Source organism: Eupeodes corollae, chromosome 3 (assembly GCF_945859685.1).
Source record: "Eupeodes corollae chromosome 3, idEupCoro1.1, whole genome shotgun sequence".
In the NCBI taxonomy this organism is placed as follows: Eukaryota; Metazoa; Arthropoda; class Insecta; order Diptera; family Syrphidae; genus Eupeodes; species Eupeodes corollae.
This window is the reverse complement of record NC_079149.1, coordinates 52,143,257-52,166,395: the sequence shown is the minus strand read 5'-3', so window position 1 is coordinate 52,166,395 and position 23,139 is coordinate 52,143,257. Positions and strand designations below refer to the sequence as shown.

Below are 23,139 nucleotides of genomic sequence, written 5' to 3'. Positions count from 1 at the left end.
AGATATTTCGTTTCACTAAATGTTGACATTACCTTTTGTCAATGGCCGTAATCCATTCCATCGCCATCTTTTTGTTTGATTATATATGCGGTTTGTTTGCCAACTTTTGGCAATAAACGAAATAAAGGTCAGTCTGAGGGGCGGCAGCTACGACAACGAGGACGATGACGATGACGAAACTTTGCTTTGGGTATCCTCTTTTTTGTTGTCTTGAAAATGTATTCCTCGCACGAACAACAAAAACGAAATTGAAAGTATACCTATTCCTTGTTGTGTTCGATGCTTGCTTCGTAGCAGCAAATTAAGTGGTGAGCCTTCATCAAGGACCAAAGAAGCCTCCAATTGAGGCGGTTTATGTATATTGTTTATTCAAAATGTTAAACAAAAAAATAATACAGCTGGAGCAGGAGCTGGCCTAGTGGTACACGAGCAGTCATTCGAGCTTGCCACTTTTCATTGTCCGCACCTTTTGAATTGTTTCCCTTTGCAAAACAATATTGATATTCACTTGAGATAGAATCCTGACGCCTTTTGATATTCTAAGGACTCTCATTCCTATCCTTTAATCTACTCTATCTAAAATACACTCTGTTGCTGTTGCTTTTGTTGTTGATTATGTCGTGTTATCGTTAAGCAGACAAACTTGTGTTCTGGATCCTGGTTAAATCGTGTTGGCAGAACTTTGAGAAGACTACTTTTTCACTTTGGAGTGGACTACTTAAGGATGTGCCACTTTGTCTCGCAGGATGTCCTTTACCTAGAAAATAGAACAAAACAAAAATAATCGTTATTTTTAATTACAAAACCAGATGACCTGTAAATGTGAGAAGCCAAAATAGAACATAACCAGGCAGTCAACAAACACACACACATAAACAGAACACACCACACAAAATAACATGCACGAGAAAAAGCTTAAAGGTGTATAATCTATAGCATATGAAATTTAGTTTAGGTATGTAGGAGCATGTTAGTTGAATTGGGAATATCGTTTTTGTTAGATATCCTTTGGCCTTGACTTGACGCTCGTTGGTGATTAAATCAGTGAGATTTGAGACAAGTTTTTGTGTATGTGCTTTTAGTGACACAAAAGTACCTAGCTACTTACCTAGGTACCTGAATAGAATATAGCATGCCATAAGCAAGCGAGAGGACATCTTTTTTTGCTATTCTATAATATCCTGGAGAAGACTTGCACGTTTCACAAGAAAGCCAGCATCACTTAATTAACTTTTATAAGTGTGAGTGTGTGAGACGGTGTTTTGTGTTGATATATGTAGTTCAATTTGTAAGCACCTTTTTGTGTAGATAGATGAAGAGACTCAAAGAAATTATATTTGCTTGAGTACTTTAGTTGAAGTGTTGTATAGAATTAATTATTGCTTTAATTAAAACGTCCTGTTTTTATGTGCCACATAAAATTAAAAATACAAATGTTTTTTTTTAAGAAAAGAACCAAGGAGAGGCGGCTTTTATAAAAAAATGCAAATGTTTAAATGTTTAAATAATAAAATAAAGGATTAAGAAGAAAGACATTCTCAGAAACAACATAAGCACATTTTTCACAAAGGAATCTTTGGCAACCTACTGCCTTACATTTTCTTCCCATTTTGCGACGAACATATATAATATATCTTATTTTTGTTGCCCTTAAATTAGTTTCATTTCTTTTTTAACAAAGGGTTACTCTTTCAAGCTAGGAAGGGAAGAAGGGAAAAAAGCTTGTACGACAACACTGCCGAAAATGGATTCAGGCCCTTCAATTTTTCTATGAGATTAAAGGTCATGGTAGCCAGTATGCGTTTTCTGCACTACACTATCCATAAAGGAACCTGGAGTTCTCCAGATCAATCTACCGTCAACCAGATTGACAATATTGCGATCGACGCCAGACACGCTTCCAGCATCATGGATGTCCAAACTTTCCTAGGAGCTAACATCGACTCGGACCACTACCTTGTTGTTGTAAACGTAGCACTTCGGGTTTCCAGACACAATGCAAAACAGGAAAATCCTGGGAGAGGATACAATGGCTACAATCGCAAGGGATCGCAAAATCCTTCTACGACTGAGTCACAAGTAACCTTTTTCGAAGTTATCTGCCGAACATCAAATCGACACCCACCATCTTTTCATCGATTTCAAGGCCGAGCTGTATAAAGCCATGTCTAGCTATAGCATCTCTATTAAACTCGTATGGATGACCACGGAGAGCTTGCGCTGCTGCATAAAGGTTTTACACAACTTAACAAAATCTTTCGATGTCAAAAAAGACTTTAGACAAGGTGATGCACCGCTGTCATGCGATTTCTTTAACATCGTATTTGAGAGAATAGCACGTCAACACTAGAGGCACTATCTTTTAAAAGTCTGTCTTATTACTAGCATATTATGCTGATGGCATTGACATAGTCGGAAGAACTCAGCGTAATTTCAATAGGGATTTTGTGAATATTGAGGAAAATCGTCAAAAATGGGCTTAAAGGTGGGCCAAGAAAGGACCTACAACACCTATGTCTCGGTCAAAACGTCACCATCGACAAACGTAACTTTGATGTAGTCCAGGACTTCGTCTATCTAGGCTCCGCTATTAATGCAGAAAACAATACCAGTGCTGAGACCAAACCAAGAATAACTCTTGCTAACTGATGTTTTGGGCTTAGAAAGTAATTGAATAGCAAAGCCCTGTCTCGAGGGAACAAAGTGTTGCTATGTAAGACTCTCACCAGGCCTGCTATAAAGTACAGAAGCATGGAATATGGCAAAAGTGGATGAAAGCACCTTATGTCGTTTCGAGAGAAAAGTTCTTCGTGTGATCTACGGTCCCGTATGCATCGAAGGAGAGAGAAGGAGAAGATGAAACGATAGTCCGTACAGTGAAGTAGACTGAAGCAGAAGGGTAAGAGTCCAATGAATAAGATGTCTGGGTCACGTAGAGCTCATTTAAACTAATGCTCCGGCCTGGAAAGTCTTCGAATCCACACCACACGAATCAGGTGGCGTGCACAAGTGAAACGTTACTCCACCCAACTTGGAGCGCGAAACTGGAGGCATCTAGCTAGGGACCGAGCTAGATTTATTTATTGGGTGATGTCTTAGTTCGCAGAGGACTTTAGTACCACCTTATGTAAGTAACTAAGTCATCCTTTTCTAAATGAAGAACAGTTTAGAATACTGTCAAGCTGACATCAAAAATGGCACTTCAAACGCACCAGATCGAAACCCAGGATTTGAAAACAAATAATTGCTTCTTAGCAAGACATTATCTAAGTATTGACAATTTGGAGTACAAATCACCATCACCATATTAGTAAGTCACAGTCAAGGACTAAGTTGTCCTATAGATTACACTATTACCTCAGATCATATGAATATTTATTTATTTATTTATTTATTTTTTTTTTTCGTCTTTCAAGTAACATGACTTTATAGAGACTACATTTGAATCAAGTAATAATATGAATTTATAAAATATGAGTTCAATATAATTAACTTAAAATAATACAGTTTATAATAAATTTAATAAATTTCTCTTAATATCTAACCTACTATTATTAAAATCAATTAAAAAATCAAATTCATTAAAAGCAATACAGGAATCAGTAATTGGGTTGTGTTTGGCATAATTTGTACTATGAAAAGGAACATGTAAAAAATTTCCATCTCTAGGTCGAAAACTACGAGAAGGTACGTAAATATTAAACATTGATAGCAAATTAGAACAATCTATGTTAGAATTCAAAACATCGAAAGCAAAGAGTATCGAATATAGCTTTCTTCTTTGCACTAAAGGTTTTAAATCAATTAATTTACACCTGGTCTCATAAGATGGAATATCTGAGTTTCGAAAAACCTTACGTAAGGCGAATTTGGTAAATCTTTTCTGAACTTTTTCAATCCTAAGGATACTTGATTGAGTAAAGGGATTCCATATAATGCAACAATACTCAAGCAAAGGTCTGACAAGGGATAAATAAAGAGTTTTTAGAGTATATGGATCTTCAAAAGACTTAGAACTTCTAGATATAAAACCCAACATCGCGTTAGCCCTAGAAATAATGTGGTCAATATGAAGCGAAAAACTCATTTTATAGTCAAAGATAACTCCAAGATCTTTTTGTCTTGTTAACCTTTGTAATGGATGATTATCAATTTTGTAATTGAAACTTAATGGATCTAGTATCTTAAAAAATGTAACAACACTGCATTTTTTAATATTAAAATATAAACCATGCATAGCACACCAGTTAACAATGCAGTCAATATCAGTTTGAATTTTACTAGCATCTAATGGAGATCTTACACAGCTAAAAATCTTGAGATCATCGGCATATAAGAGGCACTTTGCATAGGAAATATAATTTGGCAAATCATTAATAAAAAGAATAAAAAGGAGTGGCCCAAGGTGGCTGCCTTGAGGAACACCTGAAAAGTTTATTATTTTATTTGATAAAACATCACCAATTTTTACATATTGACTACGTCCAACCAAATAACTTTTAATCCAGTCAAGGAGAGAAGAGTGAAACCCAATCAGCTCAAGTTTTTTCAAAAGAATATTGTGTTGCACACGATCAAATGCCTTTGAAAAATCGGTGTAAATAACGTCGACTTGCAAGCGATTTTCTAAGCAACCAAGACAATAATTCGTAAATATTGATAAATTGGTTGCTGTCGATCTACCACTCATAAAGCCATGCTGATGTTGAGAAATATGATTTTTAACTAAATTATACAGTTTATTTTTAACAATTGCTTCAAATACTTTTGGAATTAACTGAAGTTTAGCAATAGGTCTATAATTTTCTACAGATCCCTTAGATCCAGATTTATGCAGAGGAGTAATCTGAGAATGTTTCCATGTATCTAAAAATATACCTTGTCGCAAAGACATGTTGAAAATATAACACAGTGGGGCTGCTAAATTATATTTACAAAATTTTAAAAGAAGTGGAGGAATATTATCTGGTGCAGCGGAGAAACTATTGTCCAGAGATGATAAAGCTGACAACACATCATCTAAAGATAAACAAAGGCTACCAGCATTTATATTAGAATTGGAATTATTAAAATCTTGATCATAATTTATTCCCAAGTCAGCAAAATTTGATTGAAAAAATAAAGCAAAATTATTACAAATATCACTTAAGTTCTTTGAAAAGACCCCATTGTAAGATACACTAGATGGAATCCCAACTGATTTTCTTTTCGTATTCAAAAATGACCAAAAAACTTTCGAATTACTCTTTATTTTTGACTCCAGAGACCAAATATATTGTTTATAAGTAAATTTTTTTAAAAATTCATACTCTTTCCTAGTTCTATTAAATTGTTCTCGAATAGAGACAGAAATTTTACTTTTTTTATGAAGTTTAATCATAACATTTTTTAGCCTTGATAAACTTTTATTAAACCAAATTGGTCTTTTTGAATTTTTAAATTTCTTTATGGGAACAAAATTAAAAACAGCTTGATCCAATATATTCCTAAACATAGTAAAAGCTAACTCTAAGTTATTACAATTTAAAATTATTTCCCAATTAACTGATTCAAAATATCTATTCATAGAAACAAAATCAGCATTTTTAAAATCATGTTTAATAACTACATTAGAATCAAATTGGGATTCAATTAAAACAGAAAAATTGAATTTAATCTCAAGTGCTTTATGATGTATACTGTCATTTGCTAAATTAAAACTAGCTGCATTTAATTGAGCTTCAAGATTTTTATCAATAAAAACTAGATCTAAAATATGTCCAATAGAATTACAAATTATATTAATCTGATGCAAATTCAAAGCCGTTAAACTATCTATTAAATTATACTCGAAATCTTTAGACAAGTTATAAGGAAACGTTTGTTTTTCATCATTTGAAAATAACCATTTTACATTAGGTAAATTAAAATCTCCAAGAATTACAATATAACAATTTTCATCTAAATTTTTTGCAATATCATTTATATTTTTTATGTGAGCATCATAAACTGAACATTGAGATAACGGAGGAATGTATGAAACAAAAAAATAAACATGAATATTTTTATAAGATAAAATAGATAAATCTACACATATACAGATTTGTTCAATATTAGTATCAGATAGAATAATTTCTCTACTTATATATTCTGATCGTATAGCAAATAAAACACCTCCTCCTCTATTTAAACCCGTCTGTACGGAGCAGCGATCTTTTCGAAAAACATTATAATCAGATGTGAAAAACTCGGTTGAAAGAAATCTATCATTTAACCATGTCTCGGTTAAAACGATAATATGATAACAACAATCAGCAACAGAAATAAAAAAATCATTCGATTTTGTTCTCATACCTCCAATATTATGGTAAAAAATCGTAAGGCATTCATCAAAAGGAGCAGCAGTACACGTTTTGTTTAGGTCTGAGAATTTTGTTGTTTTGGGTGCAATTCGTTTTTTGGACGACTTGTAAACTGCTTAATCTGGACTCCAACAGGCCAGATAGATGTATTAAGAGCATCATTAAGTGATCCAGCAGGAACACCCAGTTTAAAATTAATAAAATGAAGAGATGAAATGTCTGCATCTTTTTTCACTAATTTAGAGCAAACAAAACTAGTCTTAGGCAGGTTCAATCGACGCGCAGTGTAATTTATGACACACTCTTCGGTAACCGTCTTATTTAGTCGTGATATGTGAATAAAACGCCGTCGGGGTATAGATGGAAGAGCATTTATAGCATCAGCATCACTGCCAAACAGCTGTTTATGTTTACTCTTTTTGTTATGAACGTGAGAAAATGGAATTTGTTTATCCAAATAATGAGCACCCAAAGAATCCTGAGGAGGAACAGCTGTTGAGTTTGACAGTTCATAAACAATTTGAGAATAATAGTCTCGCAAGTTAAGGTGTTCATTAAGTCACGTTTATGGTGTTGAAGCACTATCTATTTTAAAGGTGAACGAAAAAGTGTTTAAATTGAATCATATAATATAAATTCAATTAAAGGCCCATAAATTAAAGGACAGAAGGGACAATACAATAGGTAGAATAGCAAAATAAGGGACACAATGTAACTTCGTTCTAGATTCCAACCGAACTCAAGTTCCAGTAAATAAGCTAAACTTCCTACCAGAAAATCAAATTAATCTAATGTTTGTATTGAAGAAAATAATAATAGGAGGTTTGGTAGTCACAGCTTAAAATGTAGAAATGGTGCACTTGGGCGTATACGCACATTTTTATTTCATCGATTGTTTTGCTTTCGATTTTTTTTATTTTTATTGTTTTGTGAAAAATGCTACCTGTTTTCTTAGAATCGAAAATGCTTGGCCAACCTTACACAACACAGAAACTAATTTGAAACCTTTTTTTTCTCTGTGTCTCCCCTTCGTTTTTCACCGCATATAAGTATTTTACTAAATCAATAACCGCAATGCAAATTTAAAGAACTAACGAAAACAAAATTCCTAAAAATCAACTCAAACAAAATAAAGCGTAACCTTTTATTACTCTTGGAATTTTCTAAAATCGGTTTATTACTTCCAGAATTCATCCTCAAAACAGAAACAAACAAATTTTGTATAAAATAAGCATGGAATCGATTCATAAAGAATTTTTAGTAACGTGTCTAGATTCAAGGAATGTTTCAAGTATCCCATAGACCTTTAGGAAAGAAGAAATGTGGTACATTAAACCTAGTTTGTTTTTTTTTGTTCGTCCTTCAGCCTATGCTCCTACTTTATAAAGTATACATACATAAATATATGTGAAATAATGTAATGACTATCCCTACGTATCTTTTATATCTTTATTTTAGGTATTCGTTTTCTCAAAGGACCACCAAATATTTCGAACTCTAACCTTTTGATAGATTATTTTTATTGTTGATTATGTGTAGTACAAGGTGATGTTATGTGCTTAGTGTATTTTTCGACGTTGCCACGAATAAATTTACAAAAGGTTGTCTAAATTTAAACCGTTTCGTAAGGAGCACATACCAATACTGTTGTTTTAACCTTTGATATTTTTGATTTTTTAAGCCATGTTCTGTTCGTTCTAATCGATTTATTTTCAAATTAAAATTTAAATGTTTTGAAAGTACATACTTCCAAAAATGTGGATTTTAATTTACCACCTCCAAATTCAACGAAACGAGTATGATCATTTATTTAACTACTTTAAATTTAATTATTGAAAAAGAAATAGAATTAATAGATCTATTAAAATTATTTAATAAAAAATGTGTTATTATGCATTAAATATTAAATAGTATAAACCAACATTTTATAATCAATGTGTGTTCTTTGAAGATATTCGAGACGCTACACAGATTAAGAAGTATTTGAGAAGCTTGAGTATAACTTATATATTTGGACAGTTGGACAGAATGCAAAAAATAATTTTTAAACTTTTTAAATAGAGATATAACTTTAACATCGTTTAAATACCATCCAAATGTTTCCAGTCTTTCCGATATTTTTATAAACAATAGTCTATTGAAATAGCCAATTCCTTCTTAAACAATTCTAACGCAACACTTGCACATCCGCTGCACATCATGAATGTAGAATATATCGACCATATTAATTTCTGTTTTTCTGTCCAATTTGTACACTCAAAACTTAAAACCAATGACCATTGGAACCTATAAATAAATAAATTAGATGACCCAACAGTCTCACCCATTCCTGTGTGCGAGTACTGTTGGCAGGAATGGAGGGTAACTAGATTCAAGCCGCACTTGAACGGCTAATTTGAGAAAGCACCTTTCATGACAAGAATTACTCTTGGAGGATTTGTCAATTCGTCACATGAGGCAATAGCCGTGAAAAAACTTTAGATGTGCAGGCAGGGATTGAAACCAAGACCTATTGCATGATAGTCCAACACACTAACCATCATGCCACGGGTACTCTGTACCTGCGCCTATATTTTTCTCTCAATTTTCGAAAGCCACCGTGTTTTTTTTTTTATTTAAGGGTAGTCATAACCCCACCTTATATAAAAAAATATAAACTGTTATCATTCAGGATTAAGTCAAGCTGTAAGATATTTCAAAACTTTTGTATACAAAGTTTCTATGATCTTAAGCTATACAAACTTTTCGAAATAATCTTGAATAATATCATGAATCATTTTTTTAAAGTCGTAAAACTCCGGTTTTAAAATCGATTTTATTAATCTAAAATGTATGTTTTTCGTTTTATATACAAACAAAAAGAAAAGGTTTACATTTTGAATTAGATGTACGTCAATAAATCAGTATATCAGATTCAACTAACTTGGCATGTATATTTATTTTAAAACAGGGTAGAAGGGTTATTTTAATATATGTATGTATGCAAATAAAGTATTAAGCCTATTCTGTATCATCACATTCCCGTATCTATGAAGACTAAAATAAAGTAGGGATTTTATCGATATTCCAAAGGAATTGAATTTGATTATCTTTTCTTATCAATATGCTATATACAATATAACAAAGCTTTAACACACGTTAGCTTTTATTTACATATGAGGAAAGTTTTCCTGTTGTAATAAAAACTCAATGCTTATATTAATTTGAAGGTATCAACATCAAATTGAGCCATTTGGTGTGTCGTGTGCAGGTAAGATTAATGTTTCAATTTAAAATCTAAATAGATCTATTTAAGGTAAATTCTTCAGAATCATTTGAAGGTTTTCACGGGGCAATAAATCCTGTTTATAGCTTACTTTATAGAATTTTTTGTAAACATATAAACATATGTTGTATGGGTGACAAATTTTCAAATTTGTCTCAAAGAAACATGGTTACAGTTCAGAAAGGTAGGCTGCAGGTTTTATAAAATAATAATATAATTTAATTTGCATCCTTAAAATTTTGTGTGTAAAAATAAATAGGAGTAATTTATATCTGCAAAAATTTGAACGTTTATAAATTCTTCACACTGAAAGCTCTTCTAGAATCGGTCCGTTTTGAAGAACTCAGTATTTTGATATTTTTTCCATGTATGTGTTGCATATGTACTTTTTTTCGTACGTTCGGGATTCCTTATTCATCTTCTATATCTTGTAAATAAAAAAAGTTTCCGCAGCTAAAGAACTTCTTGGTCGTTGGCGTGAAGCACCTTGGCTGGAAATGTTGAGAGATGTTAAAAAATTCCACCTGTTGTTGAGTCAAGTTAGTGATGTGAAGAATTGTCAACTTAATTTTTTAATCAGGAGACAAATGCCAATTTTCCATTTTTCAGTAAACTGGCAGGGACTCCAAAAGCTTCTTGATAAAACAGTAAAAAATAAATAATAAGCTAGTTTTCCATATGGTTTTTTCAGTGGTCAATCAATTAATACAAACTTGACTTGCTTTTCTAGCCAGGTGCCCTAAAGCATTTAAAAAATAACGTTAAATGGATGTGGTGTATACTGATTTCGTGAAAGATTTCACTTGAATTAATTACCATATTTTAATGAAGAAATTAAAATTATATGACTTTAACGGTATTAATTAGTTTTGGTCCTATCTAACTGGTAGAGAACAAATTGTGACAGTTGGTGATTTGGAATCAATTCCCATAACAGTTCATTCAGGTGTTCTTGAAGGTAGTCTATTAGGTCCACTACTGTTTTATTTATGTATCAATAATTTTACATCAGAATGCTCAGTATTTTCCGATATTATAAAAATGTTCAAAGTTATGAGGAGTTAAAATAATAGCATTGTATTTAAAGAAGACATTAATAACTTTGAAAAACTGTGCAAACAAAATCATTTGCTTGTTTTATCTGTTTCATCTTTAAGTTGTTTATTAGTTCCAATTGCTTTTAATTACTCTCCAGGAAGTTTTAAATTAATAAGGCAGAGTACTTGAAATCAAAGGCCTAGGTGTAATTGTTGAGTCACATGCAACATATATTTTATATTGTTTTTAAATCTAATTCTATGTTAAATTTTTTGAGAAGAACTTATGCTGCTTTTAAGGCACCTAACATTTTGAATGCAATTTGTTGTTCAATTGTTCCTAATCTGTTGGAGTATTGTTCAATTATTCAAAATATTTTTTTTAGATTTGCTTTGAGTAAGCTCTTAGTAAATGGTGTTACCAATCTTATTTACAACGGGGTATCCATTTTGCGGTTTCAAAAGTAAAGCGCTAGAATTCAACATCTGTCAATGCAATTACTTACGTATTTTTTTTCTTCTAATTTTGTTTACGTCATTTTGTTGACTACTTTTTTTGTAATAATTTTTCGTTTGAAAAAAATAGAATAGAGCGTAACCTGAAACTTACTAGTTCCCCAAGTCTTCCCCTATATTCCCACTTCAATTATAAAGTTATGCAAATATTTTAAATAACTACCACTGTTTATTCTAAACGCCATCGTATTCATACAATGCTTTAAATATAGCATTTCAAGTTCTGTGTAAACGACATGTGACAAAGGTATACCTATATACTACACATTTCAATTAATTAAAATTCTACCAGAAATGCAAAAATATAGTTCCTCCCTCGAAAGCATTTTCAACTCCTCCTCTGTGCACATAATTTTGATAATTTTTCCAAATATCCGTTTTTGTTTATCTAAATTTTCCTTCATAACCTTTCTAACGAATTCCCTGGAAGAAGAACAACAACAACAAATCGTTTTCCATTGCTTAATGCTAAACCCAGAGGACGTCTAAAATTCAAACAGGTATGAACGTTGTACTTACGTTTACATATTTTTGTTTCTTGTTTTTGTAATACGCTCACTCCACGAGAATATTATGAACTTGCCGGGAGGAAGAATTTAATTTAAATTCCTTGCATATATACAAAATTTATATAAAAGAAAGTTTCATTGATTTATGGATAAATAGAGCATTTTTAAATAATAAATCTTCCAATTTTGTAAAAAAGCAAACTTTGAAGTTTTAGATGCAAGAAAAAAGAACCACCACCTGTTTAATTGTGAGGCCAAAAGTGATTTATGTGTTAATTTTCTAAAAATAACTAACAATACGCGTTTAAATCTTTTGGCCGAAAATTTAATTTATTCCGAAGTTGAGAATTTATTCTGGCTAGACAGAAACTATTAAATGTGGATTTGTGTTTTTATTTAAAAATTTAAGAAACACCTTTCAGAGCTCTTTGATGCAAAGCAAGATTATGCTTTATACATTTTATTCTTTGATTGAGGGATTTTATTGGATTTCTTTTGTTCTTCGAGAAAGAGCTTTATAAACAATTAAACCTTATTGAGATTTCGAATGAAAGACTTCTTTTATAAATTCAATCCAAAAATCACACAAACAAAATTATGATTCTATGCATTAGAATAGAGAAGTAAGAAAAAATGGCGCCCAACAAAGGACCCTTATACAAAAAATACATAAACAAGAATCCTTATTGAATAATACATACAATAAAAAGCAAAGAAAACAAAACAAACATGATGACACAAAAGGTCTGCCTTGAATGACAAGCAGAGCACAGCTTCATGGGCAAAAGGTTATTCGAGTTCCTTTAATAATTATACCGCAGAGACGAAACTCCAAAAGTGAAACCTAACAAATTTCTTTTTCCAATGACCCGTCCAGAGATTCACACCTCCCTGTGAGGCTCACTACGGCGCGGCGGCGGCGACGACACAGGCGTTCTAATGCTCATAGGAAAGTACCAAAACCAGGCAGGCAACCAGGTACCTACACTTGCTTTGGGGACGAATGAATAACACAATTTATGCGATTTAGAGGTGGGCGCTATGTGTTATGTGATGGGGTGGTATTGGGTGTATCTGTATATTGCTTAAAAGGATACCAAACTGGCAGCATCTGTCTTGTTTGCCGGAAGACTTGCACGTAGGATGTAATGTCACATCATAATGAAATAGTAGAGAGGTGTTCCTTTACAGACTGCTAGCCCTGGCAGTGTCCGTATTCCGTGTCCCCTGTCTATATGTTTGGCTAAGTTGATGCTGTCGTTTGGTTTGGTGTGAGCTGTGAAGCTGAAATGATATTTTACTCGCATAATAATGTGGCTTATGTGTTGATTCGTATCCTTGAAGTCACATACCGTTCGGCTTTATTTTGTGTTGCCAACTAATTTACATTTGTTCTACCTTCTTGCGGTTGGTCGGAACGGAACGAAAGCCCAGAAAGATGAGTTCTGCATATGCAAAGTCAAATGAGTTATTTTGGCCATTTTTAAGTACACACAAGGTAATGGATGCCATTTGTTTGAGTCAAAAATGGTTTAGTTTATCATTTGTCTCTTTTTAAATATGCAAATTACGAGTATTGTTACAAAAAGTAATTTATTCACAAAAAAAAAAACAGAAACCTTGTTTAGACTTTTTGTTAAACCCTTTTTGATAAAAATATCAATTTTAAACGGAAAAAAGTTCTAAAAGGTTATATTATACGTTTTAAATAACCATTTCTGAGTTCCGAGATTTTTGTTGGTTTTTTTGTTTTTCATATTGACTTTTCTTGTTGGTTTGGGTTTTCCCTTTCTATTTGAATTCGAGCCAAAAGGGAACGAAAAACCATCACCTGGATTAAGGAAGATTAATGAAAATTGAATGGAAATTTATGGAGGAAATATATATGTATGTATTTTGTAGGTCAAAATAACTACTTAACTTGGGTCTAATAAGGGTTTAATTGAAATTTCTTTTGATTTTATTTCTTGGTTATATATTTTGATAACCCAAAACACGTAGATGTTTTTGGTTTAAGAGTATATATAGTTTGTTTCTATTTATATATGGGAAGGTTAAAATTATTTTGGCCTAAATTTGGACACAAACAAAATTAATTAAGAAATAAAACCCTCGCAAAGCTAAAACATGAAACTTTTTTGGATATAAATCCTAAAATAAATTTCCTATCTACAAAAAAAAAGGATAATAAATATAAATTGATGGTTTATTAAACAATGAATTAAGTTGTAAATTGGTTGTTGTGAACTAACTTACAGCATTCTTACAGTTAAAAATACTTATTGTTATGAAAAGTGAACAATGCGATGCTTCAAGAACTGCAGTATGTTGTTTAAATGTTTGTAACTTTGAATGTTCGGAATACATGAACTAATCTTTATATCTCAAGAACCAACCGAGATTAAAAATTATTTTTTTTTAAAGATAATAACATCATTTATTAAAACAGTTAAGAAAAAGTTAAAATTTCCAGTATCTCAAGAACTTATCATACTGTTTTAAACATTTTGAAGAGCTATATGAAGTAAAAAGAAAAACACATATCAATCCAGAAAAAGGCATAAAACTTTAATTCGATCGACATAATTTATTTTTTGAACTTGATTTAATGACAATTTTGTCCACGTCTTCACTTTAAGTGGTCCATCCACTTGGTCTAATTTTGGCATACTCTTTCTAAAATTTCGGAAATTCTCAAGAATATAAGCTTTAATGTTATCAGCTTATGTGTCAATTGCCGCTTTAGACGTGGGCCTTAACTTAGCTGCACACACATTTTCTAGAGGCGTTAAATCACACAATATAGGCGAACTAGCCTCCAAATTGATGTAATGTTACGCGTTATGTTTGGAATGTGTCTTTCTTAAACAACGTATCATGTAAATTCAAGATTGGCATCATTTTTGAAAAAATTACTGCTCATACTCCGCATCAAAAAATAATTTTTTTATAATGCATTAGAAGCTTTGACATTGCTTCTGGCTGTTCTTCACTCAGTTTTGTTTGTACACTTATCTATTCCACCAGAAAAGAGCTTCATCGTTCAACACAATTTTTCGATACAAAATTGGATCTTTGGCTTACTTTTCAGGAACCCATTCACTTAAAATAAGGCGTTACATTTTGATAAGACTTCACACTTAAATATATACGCAAAATTTTCTTAGAAGTGAAGTAACAGATGCCAAATTAACTTTTAACTTTGAGGCATAGATTTTCTATAGGCTTTCGTTCTTCCTTTTTAATACTGGGTAGGTAGTTAATTAGTTAGTTTATTGACTTCAAAAGATACAATAACAAAACATTATTTTCTTAATTGTAAAATAACACAAGTCTTTAAGGCTCCCTGAAATTACGCCATAGGAAATTACGCCAAAAAAATAAAATGGAAAAAACGCCAAAAATTCTCCATACAATTTTTTGACTTTTTTTCCTAGGAAAAAAAACCTAAAGAGTTTGGTGTTAATTCCGAATTTTTTGGCTATTTTTTCCGAAAATTTCTTGGCGATTTTTCCTTTTAGAATAATGAAAAAAGGACTTTTTGGGCTTTAATTCCAAACTAATTTTGAAAATTAAACCAGGAAAAGCTTTGTTCATTCTTTAAAGGCTCAATTTCCAAAACTAATTTGGAAATTACACCAAAAAGTTCTTATTTTTTAGGGCGTTTTTTCCATTTTAGTATTTTGGCTCTTTTTCCAAAAGTTTGGCGTAATTTCCACACTTTTTGGCGTATTTTCCTTTTTGTTTTTGGGCCCTTTTTCCTATTTTTTTACGCCAAAATTATTTGGGCTTTTTTTCCAAAACAGTTTTTGGTGTAATTTCCTATGGCGTAATTTCAGGGAGCCGTCTTTAAATGGTTTGGCCGAGGGCCGCCTACCAGACTGACATTTTTTTTTTAAATTTATGTATACGAAAAAAAGCTAATTAGATACAATTTAATAAAATAATCTTTATAAATTTTAAACTATAAAACCCTAAACATTTTTCTAAACTATTCTGGTCCTTTAGCGAAGGGCGTTCAATGAGTATTCATGCAGAAGGTCCCAACCTAGTTCTCCATTCAAGATATTGATCGTTTCTTCTTAACCGAGTATATCTATCCCAAAATAGGGCTTTTGGAACTACTTGAGTATTGGACAAACTCCCAGGAAATGAAATACATCTTAGCGTTCTTTGCGATTTGCAGAAATCACACAATATTGGAAATTCTGGAGGGTGAGGAATGTAGTTCAAATTAATGAGTTCACTTCGTACTTTAAATAACCATCTGATTTTTTGTGTACTTTTTTTGTCCAAGAATTAGATGTTTTGGTTCAAGAAATGGTTAACTTTACTGTAGTAAGATCTGTAAATAGATGCTTAAGCTTAACTCATGGACTTATCGTAAATCATGTTACCGACTTTCGTCAGCAAGTCATTAAAAATCAACTTCAACCTCGATACTTTCGTCTGCTGGTATTGAAAAAGAAGTTGAGCATTCAATTGCCAGTTTTTTTCACTCTTTAACACACAAAACTTCAGAATTGATAGCTTGTGTGAGTACTATTAGCGGAATTCTTTCGTCACCCTTCGCCAAAACTCTTGACGCGTTGTGGAAATGTAATTTAAGTGTGTCTAAAGAGAGGGGTTCTATTCTTGTTTCAAGATGTAACATATAGTTGATCGTCGTACTTGGCAATTTGAAAGTACTTATAAAAAAATGGAGGAACTTTTCCACAGCTTCAAACGATCGATACCTCAATACTTGCGCTCCGTGAAACAGTATTCCAATTGCGGTAGCTAGATATAATTTGTGTATTTAGCAATGTGCGAAAATCTATTTCTTAGAATGCCCCTTCTCCCCACAGAACACATAAAACACTGCGATAATTCGGATGGATTGTAAATGTTTTTTCTAGATTCAAGTTAGATGCAATCAAAACTCTCAGATACTTGTATTCCCTTACTATTTCTATCGGTTCCTCGTCAAACGTCTACTTCTCCTCCTGGAATATCTCCCACCACCGTTTCTGAATATCATCATTTTTGATTTAGAAAGATTCCTTGTTTTGCAATAAAGTTAAAGGGTATTTATCATTAGCTGCATCCCGTCTATACTTTCAGCTAGGAAAACTATATCATCCGTGAACATCAGTCCTTAATACTGGGTATATTGCGATAAAATGTTGCTTGCATTCTATCTGCAAGAATTTGCATAGGGTGCATGTCGATTCAGAGTTTCGTATAGTTTGTAGTTTAAGGGTAAGAGTTTATCACTTTTCTTACAGATTTTCGATATCATATCTCTACTAAGGTGATGAAGGAACTAATTCCGAAAATTCTGTTGCACATACTTGTAGGTCAATTTCCTTTGGTTATCTTGGATTTGATGGTGGAAGCTTGAAAATTGGGGGTACCCAACATTGCATTCCCTGCAGAACCTAGACCTCTCCTTTAAGCATTGTTTGTAGCAGTTTCTTAGATGCAAAGGAATTTTAAATATAAGTCGATGTACTGGTAGGTTTAACACTTTCTTCACGTAGTCACGAGGAGCTTAAGGGGTGATATTTATTTGATACAATATTTTCTTTTATGAAAATTTTACACCAGGTGTTGTTAGGTTGTTAGTTTATCTTTTTACCTCTTTCAACTTATCTTGCAAGTAAATCTTAAAGGAAATTTGTAAGCTTTCCTAACTCTTCGTTTCTCCAGTACCATTTCTCATTTCTTGCATACCATTCGATTTCATTTGGGAAAAACAGGACTTTTAATTTGCTTGTGCTTAGCTTTAAGTTCAGTAAGAATATGTGTGAAATGTTTTGATTATCGGATGTTTCATATTCGTACTGTAAGCCAATATTACTAACATCAGAAATTTCATTTTAGTTACCGTTTTAGATATTCATATCTTCTGTAAGTAGAAAAAAAAAGACTAAGGAGACAGCCTTGTTTTACTTCTATTTCTGTTTGAAACCATTTCGATAATGTGTTGTAATAAGGATGTTATAATATTTCAAGAACCTTCGTAACCATGATTGTTAGATTCATTTGTAAAAAAAATTAAGTTTAAAAGTTTAAAGTTTTTCCTTCCAAACAATCGTAACTTTAAAGAAGATTTCATTATAAATATTTTATTCTATTTGTAAATAAAAACCTTATTGTGCTCCTTTAAAGAGTAGCACAAAATAAATGAAATTCCATTCTTAATTAAAAGTCATTATCAACAATATTCAACAATTTCCCTCTTATTTAAATATTCAAATATTTAAATATTCATATTTGCTGACGTTAGCATGATGTCCTTCCGATGACAGGAATTTTAATTTTTTTTTTGCATTAAATCTCCCACCACCGCTGGCATGATTGGAATTTCCTACCCAATACTCGTATATATTCAAAACGTTCATTTATACTGTTTGGAAAATTCAATGTACCAATATGTTAATTACCACCTTTTTTCCTGCAGCTAAATATTTACATATAGCAGACGTACTATTTATATGTAGCTATTATAATTTATTCAAAAGCTTTTCGATCTCAATTTATTTAATTGCTAGAAAAATGTTCTACGTACATACACAAAAATGTCTGTGAGAGGAGATCTGCGAATAGCTTAGTTGCAGTCTTTTTGGCTACTAAATTTTTATTTCTAGGTCTACATTCACTCAGGAGTTAATTCACTAAGTGAGAACAAAAACAATACTCCTTTTACGTTCTACCCTGTACGAGTACTTCCATTGCCACCGCTGCCACCTCCACCTCCATCAGCGATAATCCGTATTGCTACAATTATTTAGCTACCTAGAACAAGAGGGTTGATTATACGCTTGAACATAAAAATCATTTTTAATAGCTTCATTGCTCATTTGTGTTTACTTTTATTACCACCGCCTGTGCCTGTTTTCTATAGCTGATAGGATTGTGTCCCGCCCGTTCCGTTGCTTTCTGAGTGAATGAATAAGCGTATCTGGCTATTATCATTTTGAGGTTTTTGTTTTTCTTTATTTTGCAAATACAGTCTTCTTACCTACGTTTGAGGTATAAATTTTGTGCGCCTTAGATTGAGGAATCAATACTTCATTCATTCGCTTAGGTTCTATTTTAACGATACTGTAATGTGCGATGGAAATTGAGGTGCAAGAAATAACAATGAATAATTAATGGAATTAAATGTGAACGTCTTCCTTTTTTTCCTACGCATCGGTGCAGAAATCGAAGAGTTATTTATGTGCAATAAATAAATTGTGTTTAGTTGAAGTTGTCGGTTAAAATTAAATACATAAAATTGTAAATAGAAACAGAATTCTTTAAAAAAAAAGTACGTATACGCCATAGGCTATTGATTTTTGTTTGGGATAGGGCTATTAAATAGGTTGATTCGACTTGTTAAATTTATTTTGTTAGTATAATGAAGAACAATTTGTATGTTTTAATACCTTGACCTTGGGACCGATTTAAGAGTTCATATAATTTTTCTACAGATACATAAATATCAAAAATGAAAGAAATAACATTTTGAAAAGGTAATGGAAGTATTTTAAAAAAGTATACTTCAATTCCTTAACATATGAACATCTTCTAAATGTCTGTTGAGTTATTTAAAAAGTTAGATTGAGTAAATGAAGGACTTTCATGATGGAGGTTTGGGATCTCTGGCTGTGTTTTATTTTACGGGTACTGCCTCTTGTGAGGAATTGACAAATTCTCACAAAAGTAATTCTTCTTTTGGCACTTCTTTTTATTCGTCTTTAAAAGCATTTCATATATCTGTATTCCATATAATTGAGCAAGACAGTAGAATGGTGTAAAAATCTAATCGAAAGGAACTTGAAAGAATACCCTTTTTGCAAGTCGTAAGACTAATTTGTGTTGAAAATTATAATAAATAAATTGGATGGCATAACAGTCCATTGATAACTAGGGCCTAGTGACTTACAACTCTCAACCATTCTTGTGTGCGAGTACTGTTTTTAGTGATGGAGCGGACCCTATAGTTTTAAGCTGAATCCACACGGCTAATTTGAGAAAGCGCTTTTCATGAAAAGAATTACTTTTGGAGAATTTGTCAATTTCTAGCAAGAGGCAGTACCTGTGAAAAAAACTTTAGGTGGCACAGGCAGGGATCGAATCCAATACCTCTCGCATGACAGTCCAACGCACTAACCATTATGCCACGGGTACTACCGTGTTGAAAATTATTAAAGCAACAAATTACATTAAAAAGTGTAAGTACGATTGTGATTCATTTTGCTAAATGATAAATTTATTAAATAAGCAGAGATAAAATATGAAATTAGTAAAAACGCAAAACTTTGTGAAGCATATAAAAAATATTTTAAGTTTCCCATAAAGAATTAAAATAAGCCAAGTGCTCCGCATGTCCCTTGTAATAGCTGTACAAAATTTTGAAAAGGTAAAATATTCAATCAATTTCAACAATTGGTCGTTTTTTTAAATAATTAATTTAATTTTATAAAGGTTGGTACCGAGGGGAGAAAATAAGTATGAAGTTTAACGAAAACCTTTGACCATTTCAACAACTGCTAGTTTTGTATGGTTAATCCACATAAACGCCGCCTTCGAAAAAGAAGAAAGAACCAACCAATTGCATATCCAGACTTGCGTTCATATGCAACAGTCTCACATAGTGAGGAGCTTTCAATGCCTTAACCTGCAGATAAATGTTCTCAGTCAAGCTTATCCCAACGTTCAAACAGAAATGCCGGAGATAAAGAGTTTATACGCTCACAGAAACAATCAAAACCTTTTCATCTTAATACAGCGGAAGACTTTCACGGCTTAGTACGAGATTTGAATTTACCAAAATGTTAAGCAGAAAATTTGGGTTTTCACTGAAAACAGTGGAATTTACCGGCTGGTGTCAAAGTAGCTGACAATCGACACGAGATGTTTCACACATTTTTTTTAAAAAGAGATGCTTTTTATTTATGCAACGAACTAACAGGTTTATTCTAAACAATTGGGGTACCTCGCCTTCCTAGTGAATGGCGTATGTTTATTGATAGCTGAAAGAAAAGCCTGAAAGCACTTTTACTGCACAATGAAAATCTGTTTCGATCTCCTCCAGTTGCTAATTCCGTGGACCTCAAAGAAAATTTAGACAGCGTTCAAATTTTATTTGGCGCTTTAAAATATAAAGAATATAAGTAGAAACTTATAGGAGATTTTAAAATGGTTGGATTTCTGATGAGACGTCAAGGTAGGTACACTAAATTTTCATGTTAATTCTGCTTATAGCAGACCAGTTGATTACCACTATTGTCGAAAATCATGGGCAGAAAGGACAGTTTTTTAGATCGGAAGCCAAAATGTGAAATACGAACCTTTAGTTAAACCGGATGTTTTGTTTTGGCCAACATTATATATCAAATAAGGATCGATAAAAAACTTATTAAGGCTTTGAGTCAATTTTTAAAAACATTTTTTCCAAAACTCTCGGAGGCCAAAATTTAGGTTGGAATCTTTGCTGATTCCACAGATTAAAAAAGAAATTACAAAGAATAAAAAATGTATACAAATGTATGATGACAGACAATATTTGGGGTCTTGTTAGGGAGAAAGTTTTAATTTCTATTGTATAAATTTATTAAGCCTGCTTATGCACCTTAGTATATACAGTTATGGACATAAATTTAGCACACTTGAAATGTCGTTAATTTACTTGTACAAGTTTTATTATAAGCAACTTTTATTTTCTAAATAAATACATTTGTTTTGGTTTGGAAAACTGCATAAGTTTGTAATTCAATAATAATTATTTTTAGCTGGACATAAATGTATCACATTTTAGTCCTAATACATACATTTTGTAATCCGTTTCGTTGAACAGAAGTGCAATTTTCAAGGTAATCCGGTATTTTTTAAAATCAACTTTTTAAATAAATCAAAATGTTCTTAAATAGTCATAGCAAAAGGACAATTGTGATCAAAAGATAAACGAAATTTGCAGTTGAAAGACAAGGAAAGGACAGTTTCTGACCTATCCAAGCTGTTGGGAGTGTTTCCGAAAAATGATTAACAACGCGCTTCGGCATTTAGAAGAATTTTGAAATATTCAAAACATCGAGCAATGTTCTCGTAAACAGTGGACCACACACAAAAGATCTGTTTCAAAGCTCCAGTGCCATCCACAACGAACTGAAAGAAATTTATGATGTCAAGGACGGTAAGACGCGCACCGATTAAATGGAAAAAATGTATGTGGTTGCGTGTCCCAGCGAAAGCCACTCTTTAAAAAAAAAACTTGAAAGCCAGATTAGAGTTTGCAAAAACAAATTTGAACAAACTACTCAGTTTTTGAAAAAAAACGTGCTTTAAGCGAGGAATCCAAATTCTGTCGGTTTGGTTCAGATGGCAAAAAGTATGTTGACGTTAACAGAATATGCAACACAATTCTCGATATACTGTTAAAACAGCAAAACATGGTGGTGGGAATTTTATGGCTTAGGCTGCACTGTGTTGGCCCTATAGTAAAAATTGAAACCAAAATGGACCAACATGTGTACAAAAGTATACTGGTTCACCATATGATTCCATTTTCAGAAGAGCAATCAACGTTCTAAAGAGGCCAGCGCAATCACCCGATCTTAACCCGATCGAAAATTTGTGGAACATCTAATTGAAAAAAGAAAACCGAAAAATTTGAAAAAATTATGGCAGTTTATTCAAGATGCATGGTATGGTATTCGAAGACAACGATTTGTGGCTTTGGTTGAAAGTTTAATTAGAAGAATCAATGCAGTCATAAAAAACAAATTATTCCCTACCAAAAACTGAATCATCCATAATGGTAAGTAGCATACATAAAATTTTATCCTTTTAAAACTTAAAATGTGCTAAGCAAATGCCCAGGTAAAAAAAGTTTTTTAATGTTCTTTTCGGTAAAAACATATATCTCACCATATAGCATATAAATAAAATAAACTTGCAGCTTTCATAGCAACAAAAACTTTTAAATACAAGATTTTTAATTTCGTCAAATAAGTGTGCTAAATTCTTGGCCACCACCGTATTCAGATACAAAATAATAAAAATACTATTCGAACAAATTAATTTGTTTTTTCAATAAATAAAGAATTTCAATATGAACTAGTTTGGCTACCTTTTGTATACAGTTATTTGTGTAAGCAGTTATTTTTGTACATTAAAGGTGAATTACTTTTACCATAAATTTTGGGAACAGCAGGTATCGAGTAATATCTCAAGTTCCCATTTGACAAAAAAAAAAAACGTTCAAAATTATTAACAAATTTTTAATTTTAACTCAAAATTTTTCAAACCGTCAAAATGTATCATGAAAATTTTAAGCATTTCATTTGAAACATTCAATTCACTTACTTTAAAATGCAATATTCACCTTTTTATATTATTTTGAATTAGATGACTAAATATTTGACTTTTAATATGGTCTTGTCTGAGATAAACCAGACTAGACATAATATCACCATAAAAAGGAAAAACTTCATGGTCCT

At 32.1% G+C, this 23,139-nt stretch overlaps 1 protein-coding gene across 3 annotated transcripts in view; it reads right to left on the bottom strand.

The window, feature by feature from the left end:
• The window catches only part of LOC129952461 (rap guanine nucleotide exchange factor 4), a 225,633-nt gene that overhangs the window by 191,702 nt on the left and 10,792 nt on the right, over window positions 1-23,139 (bottom strand). For all 3 annotated transcript variants that reach the window (XM_056065049.1, XM_056065047.1, XM_056065048.1), the window contains exon 2: window positions 33-757. In XM_056065049.1, coding sequence (XP_055921024.1) covers window positions 33-67 — 35 coding nt within the window. In that variant the 5' untranslated portion in view covers window positions 68-757. The remainder of the gene's footprint in view (window positions 1-32; window positions 758-23,139) is intronic.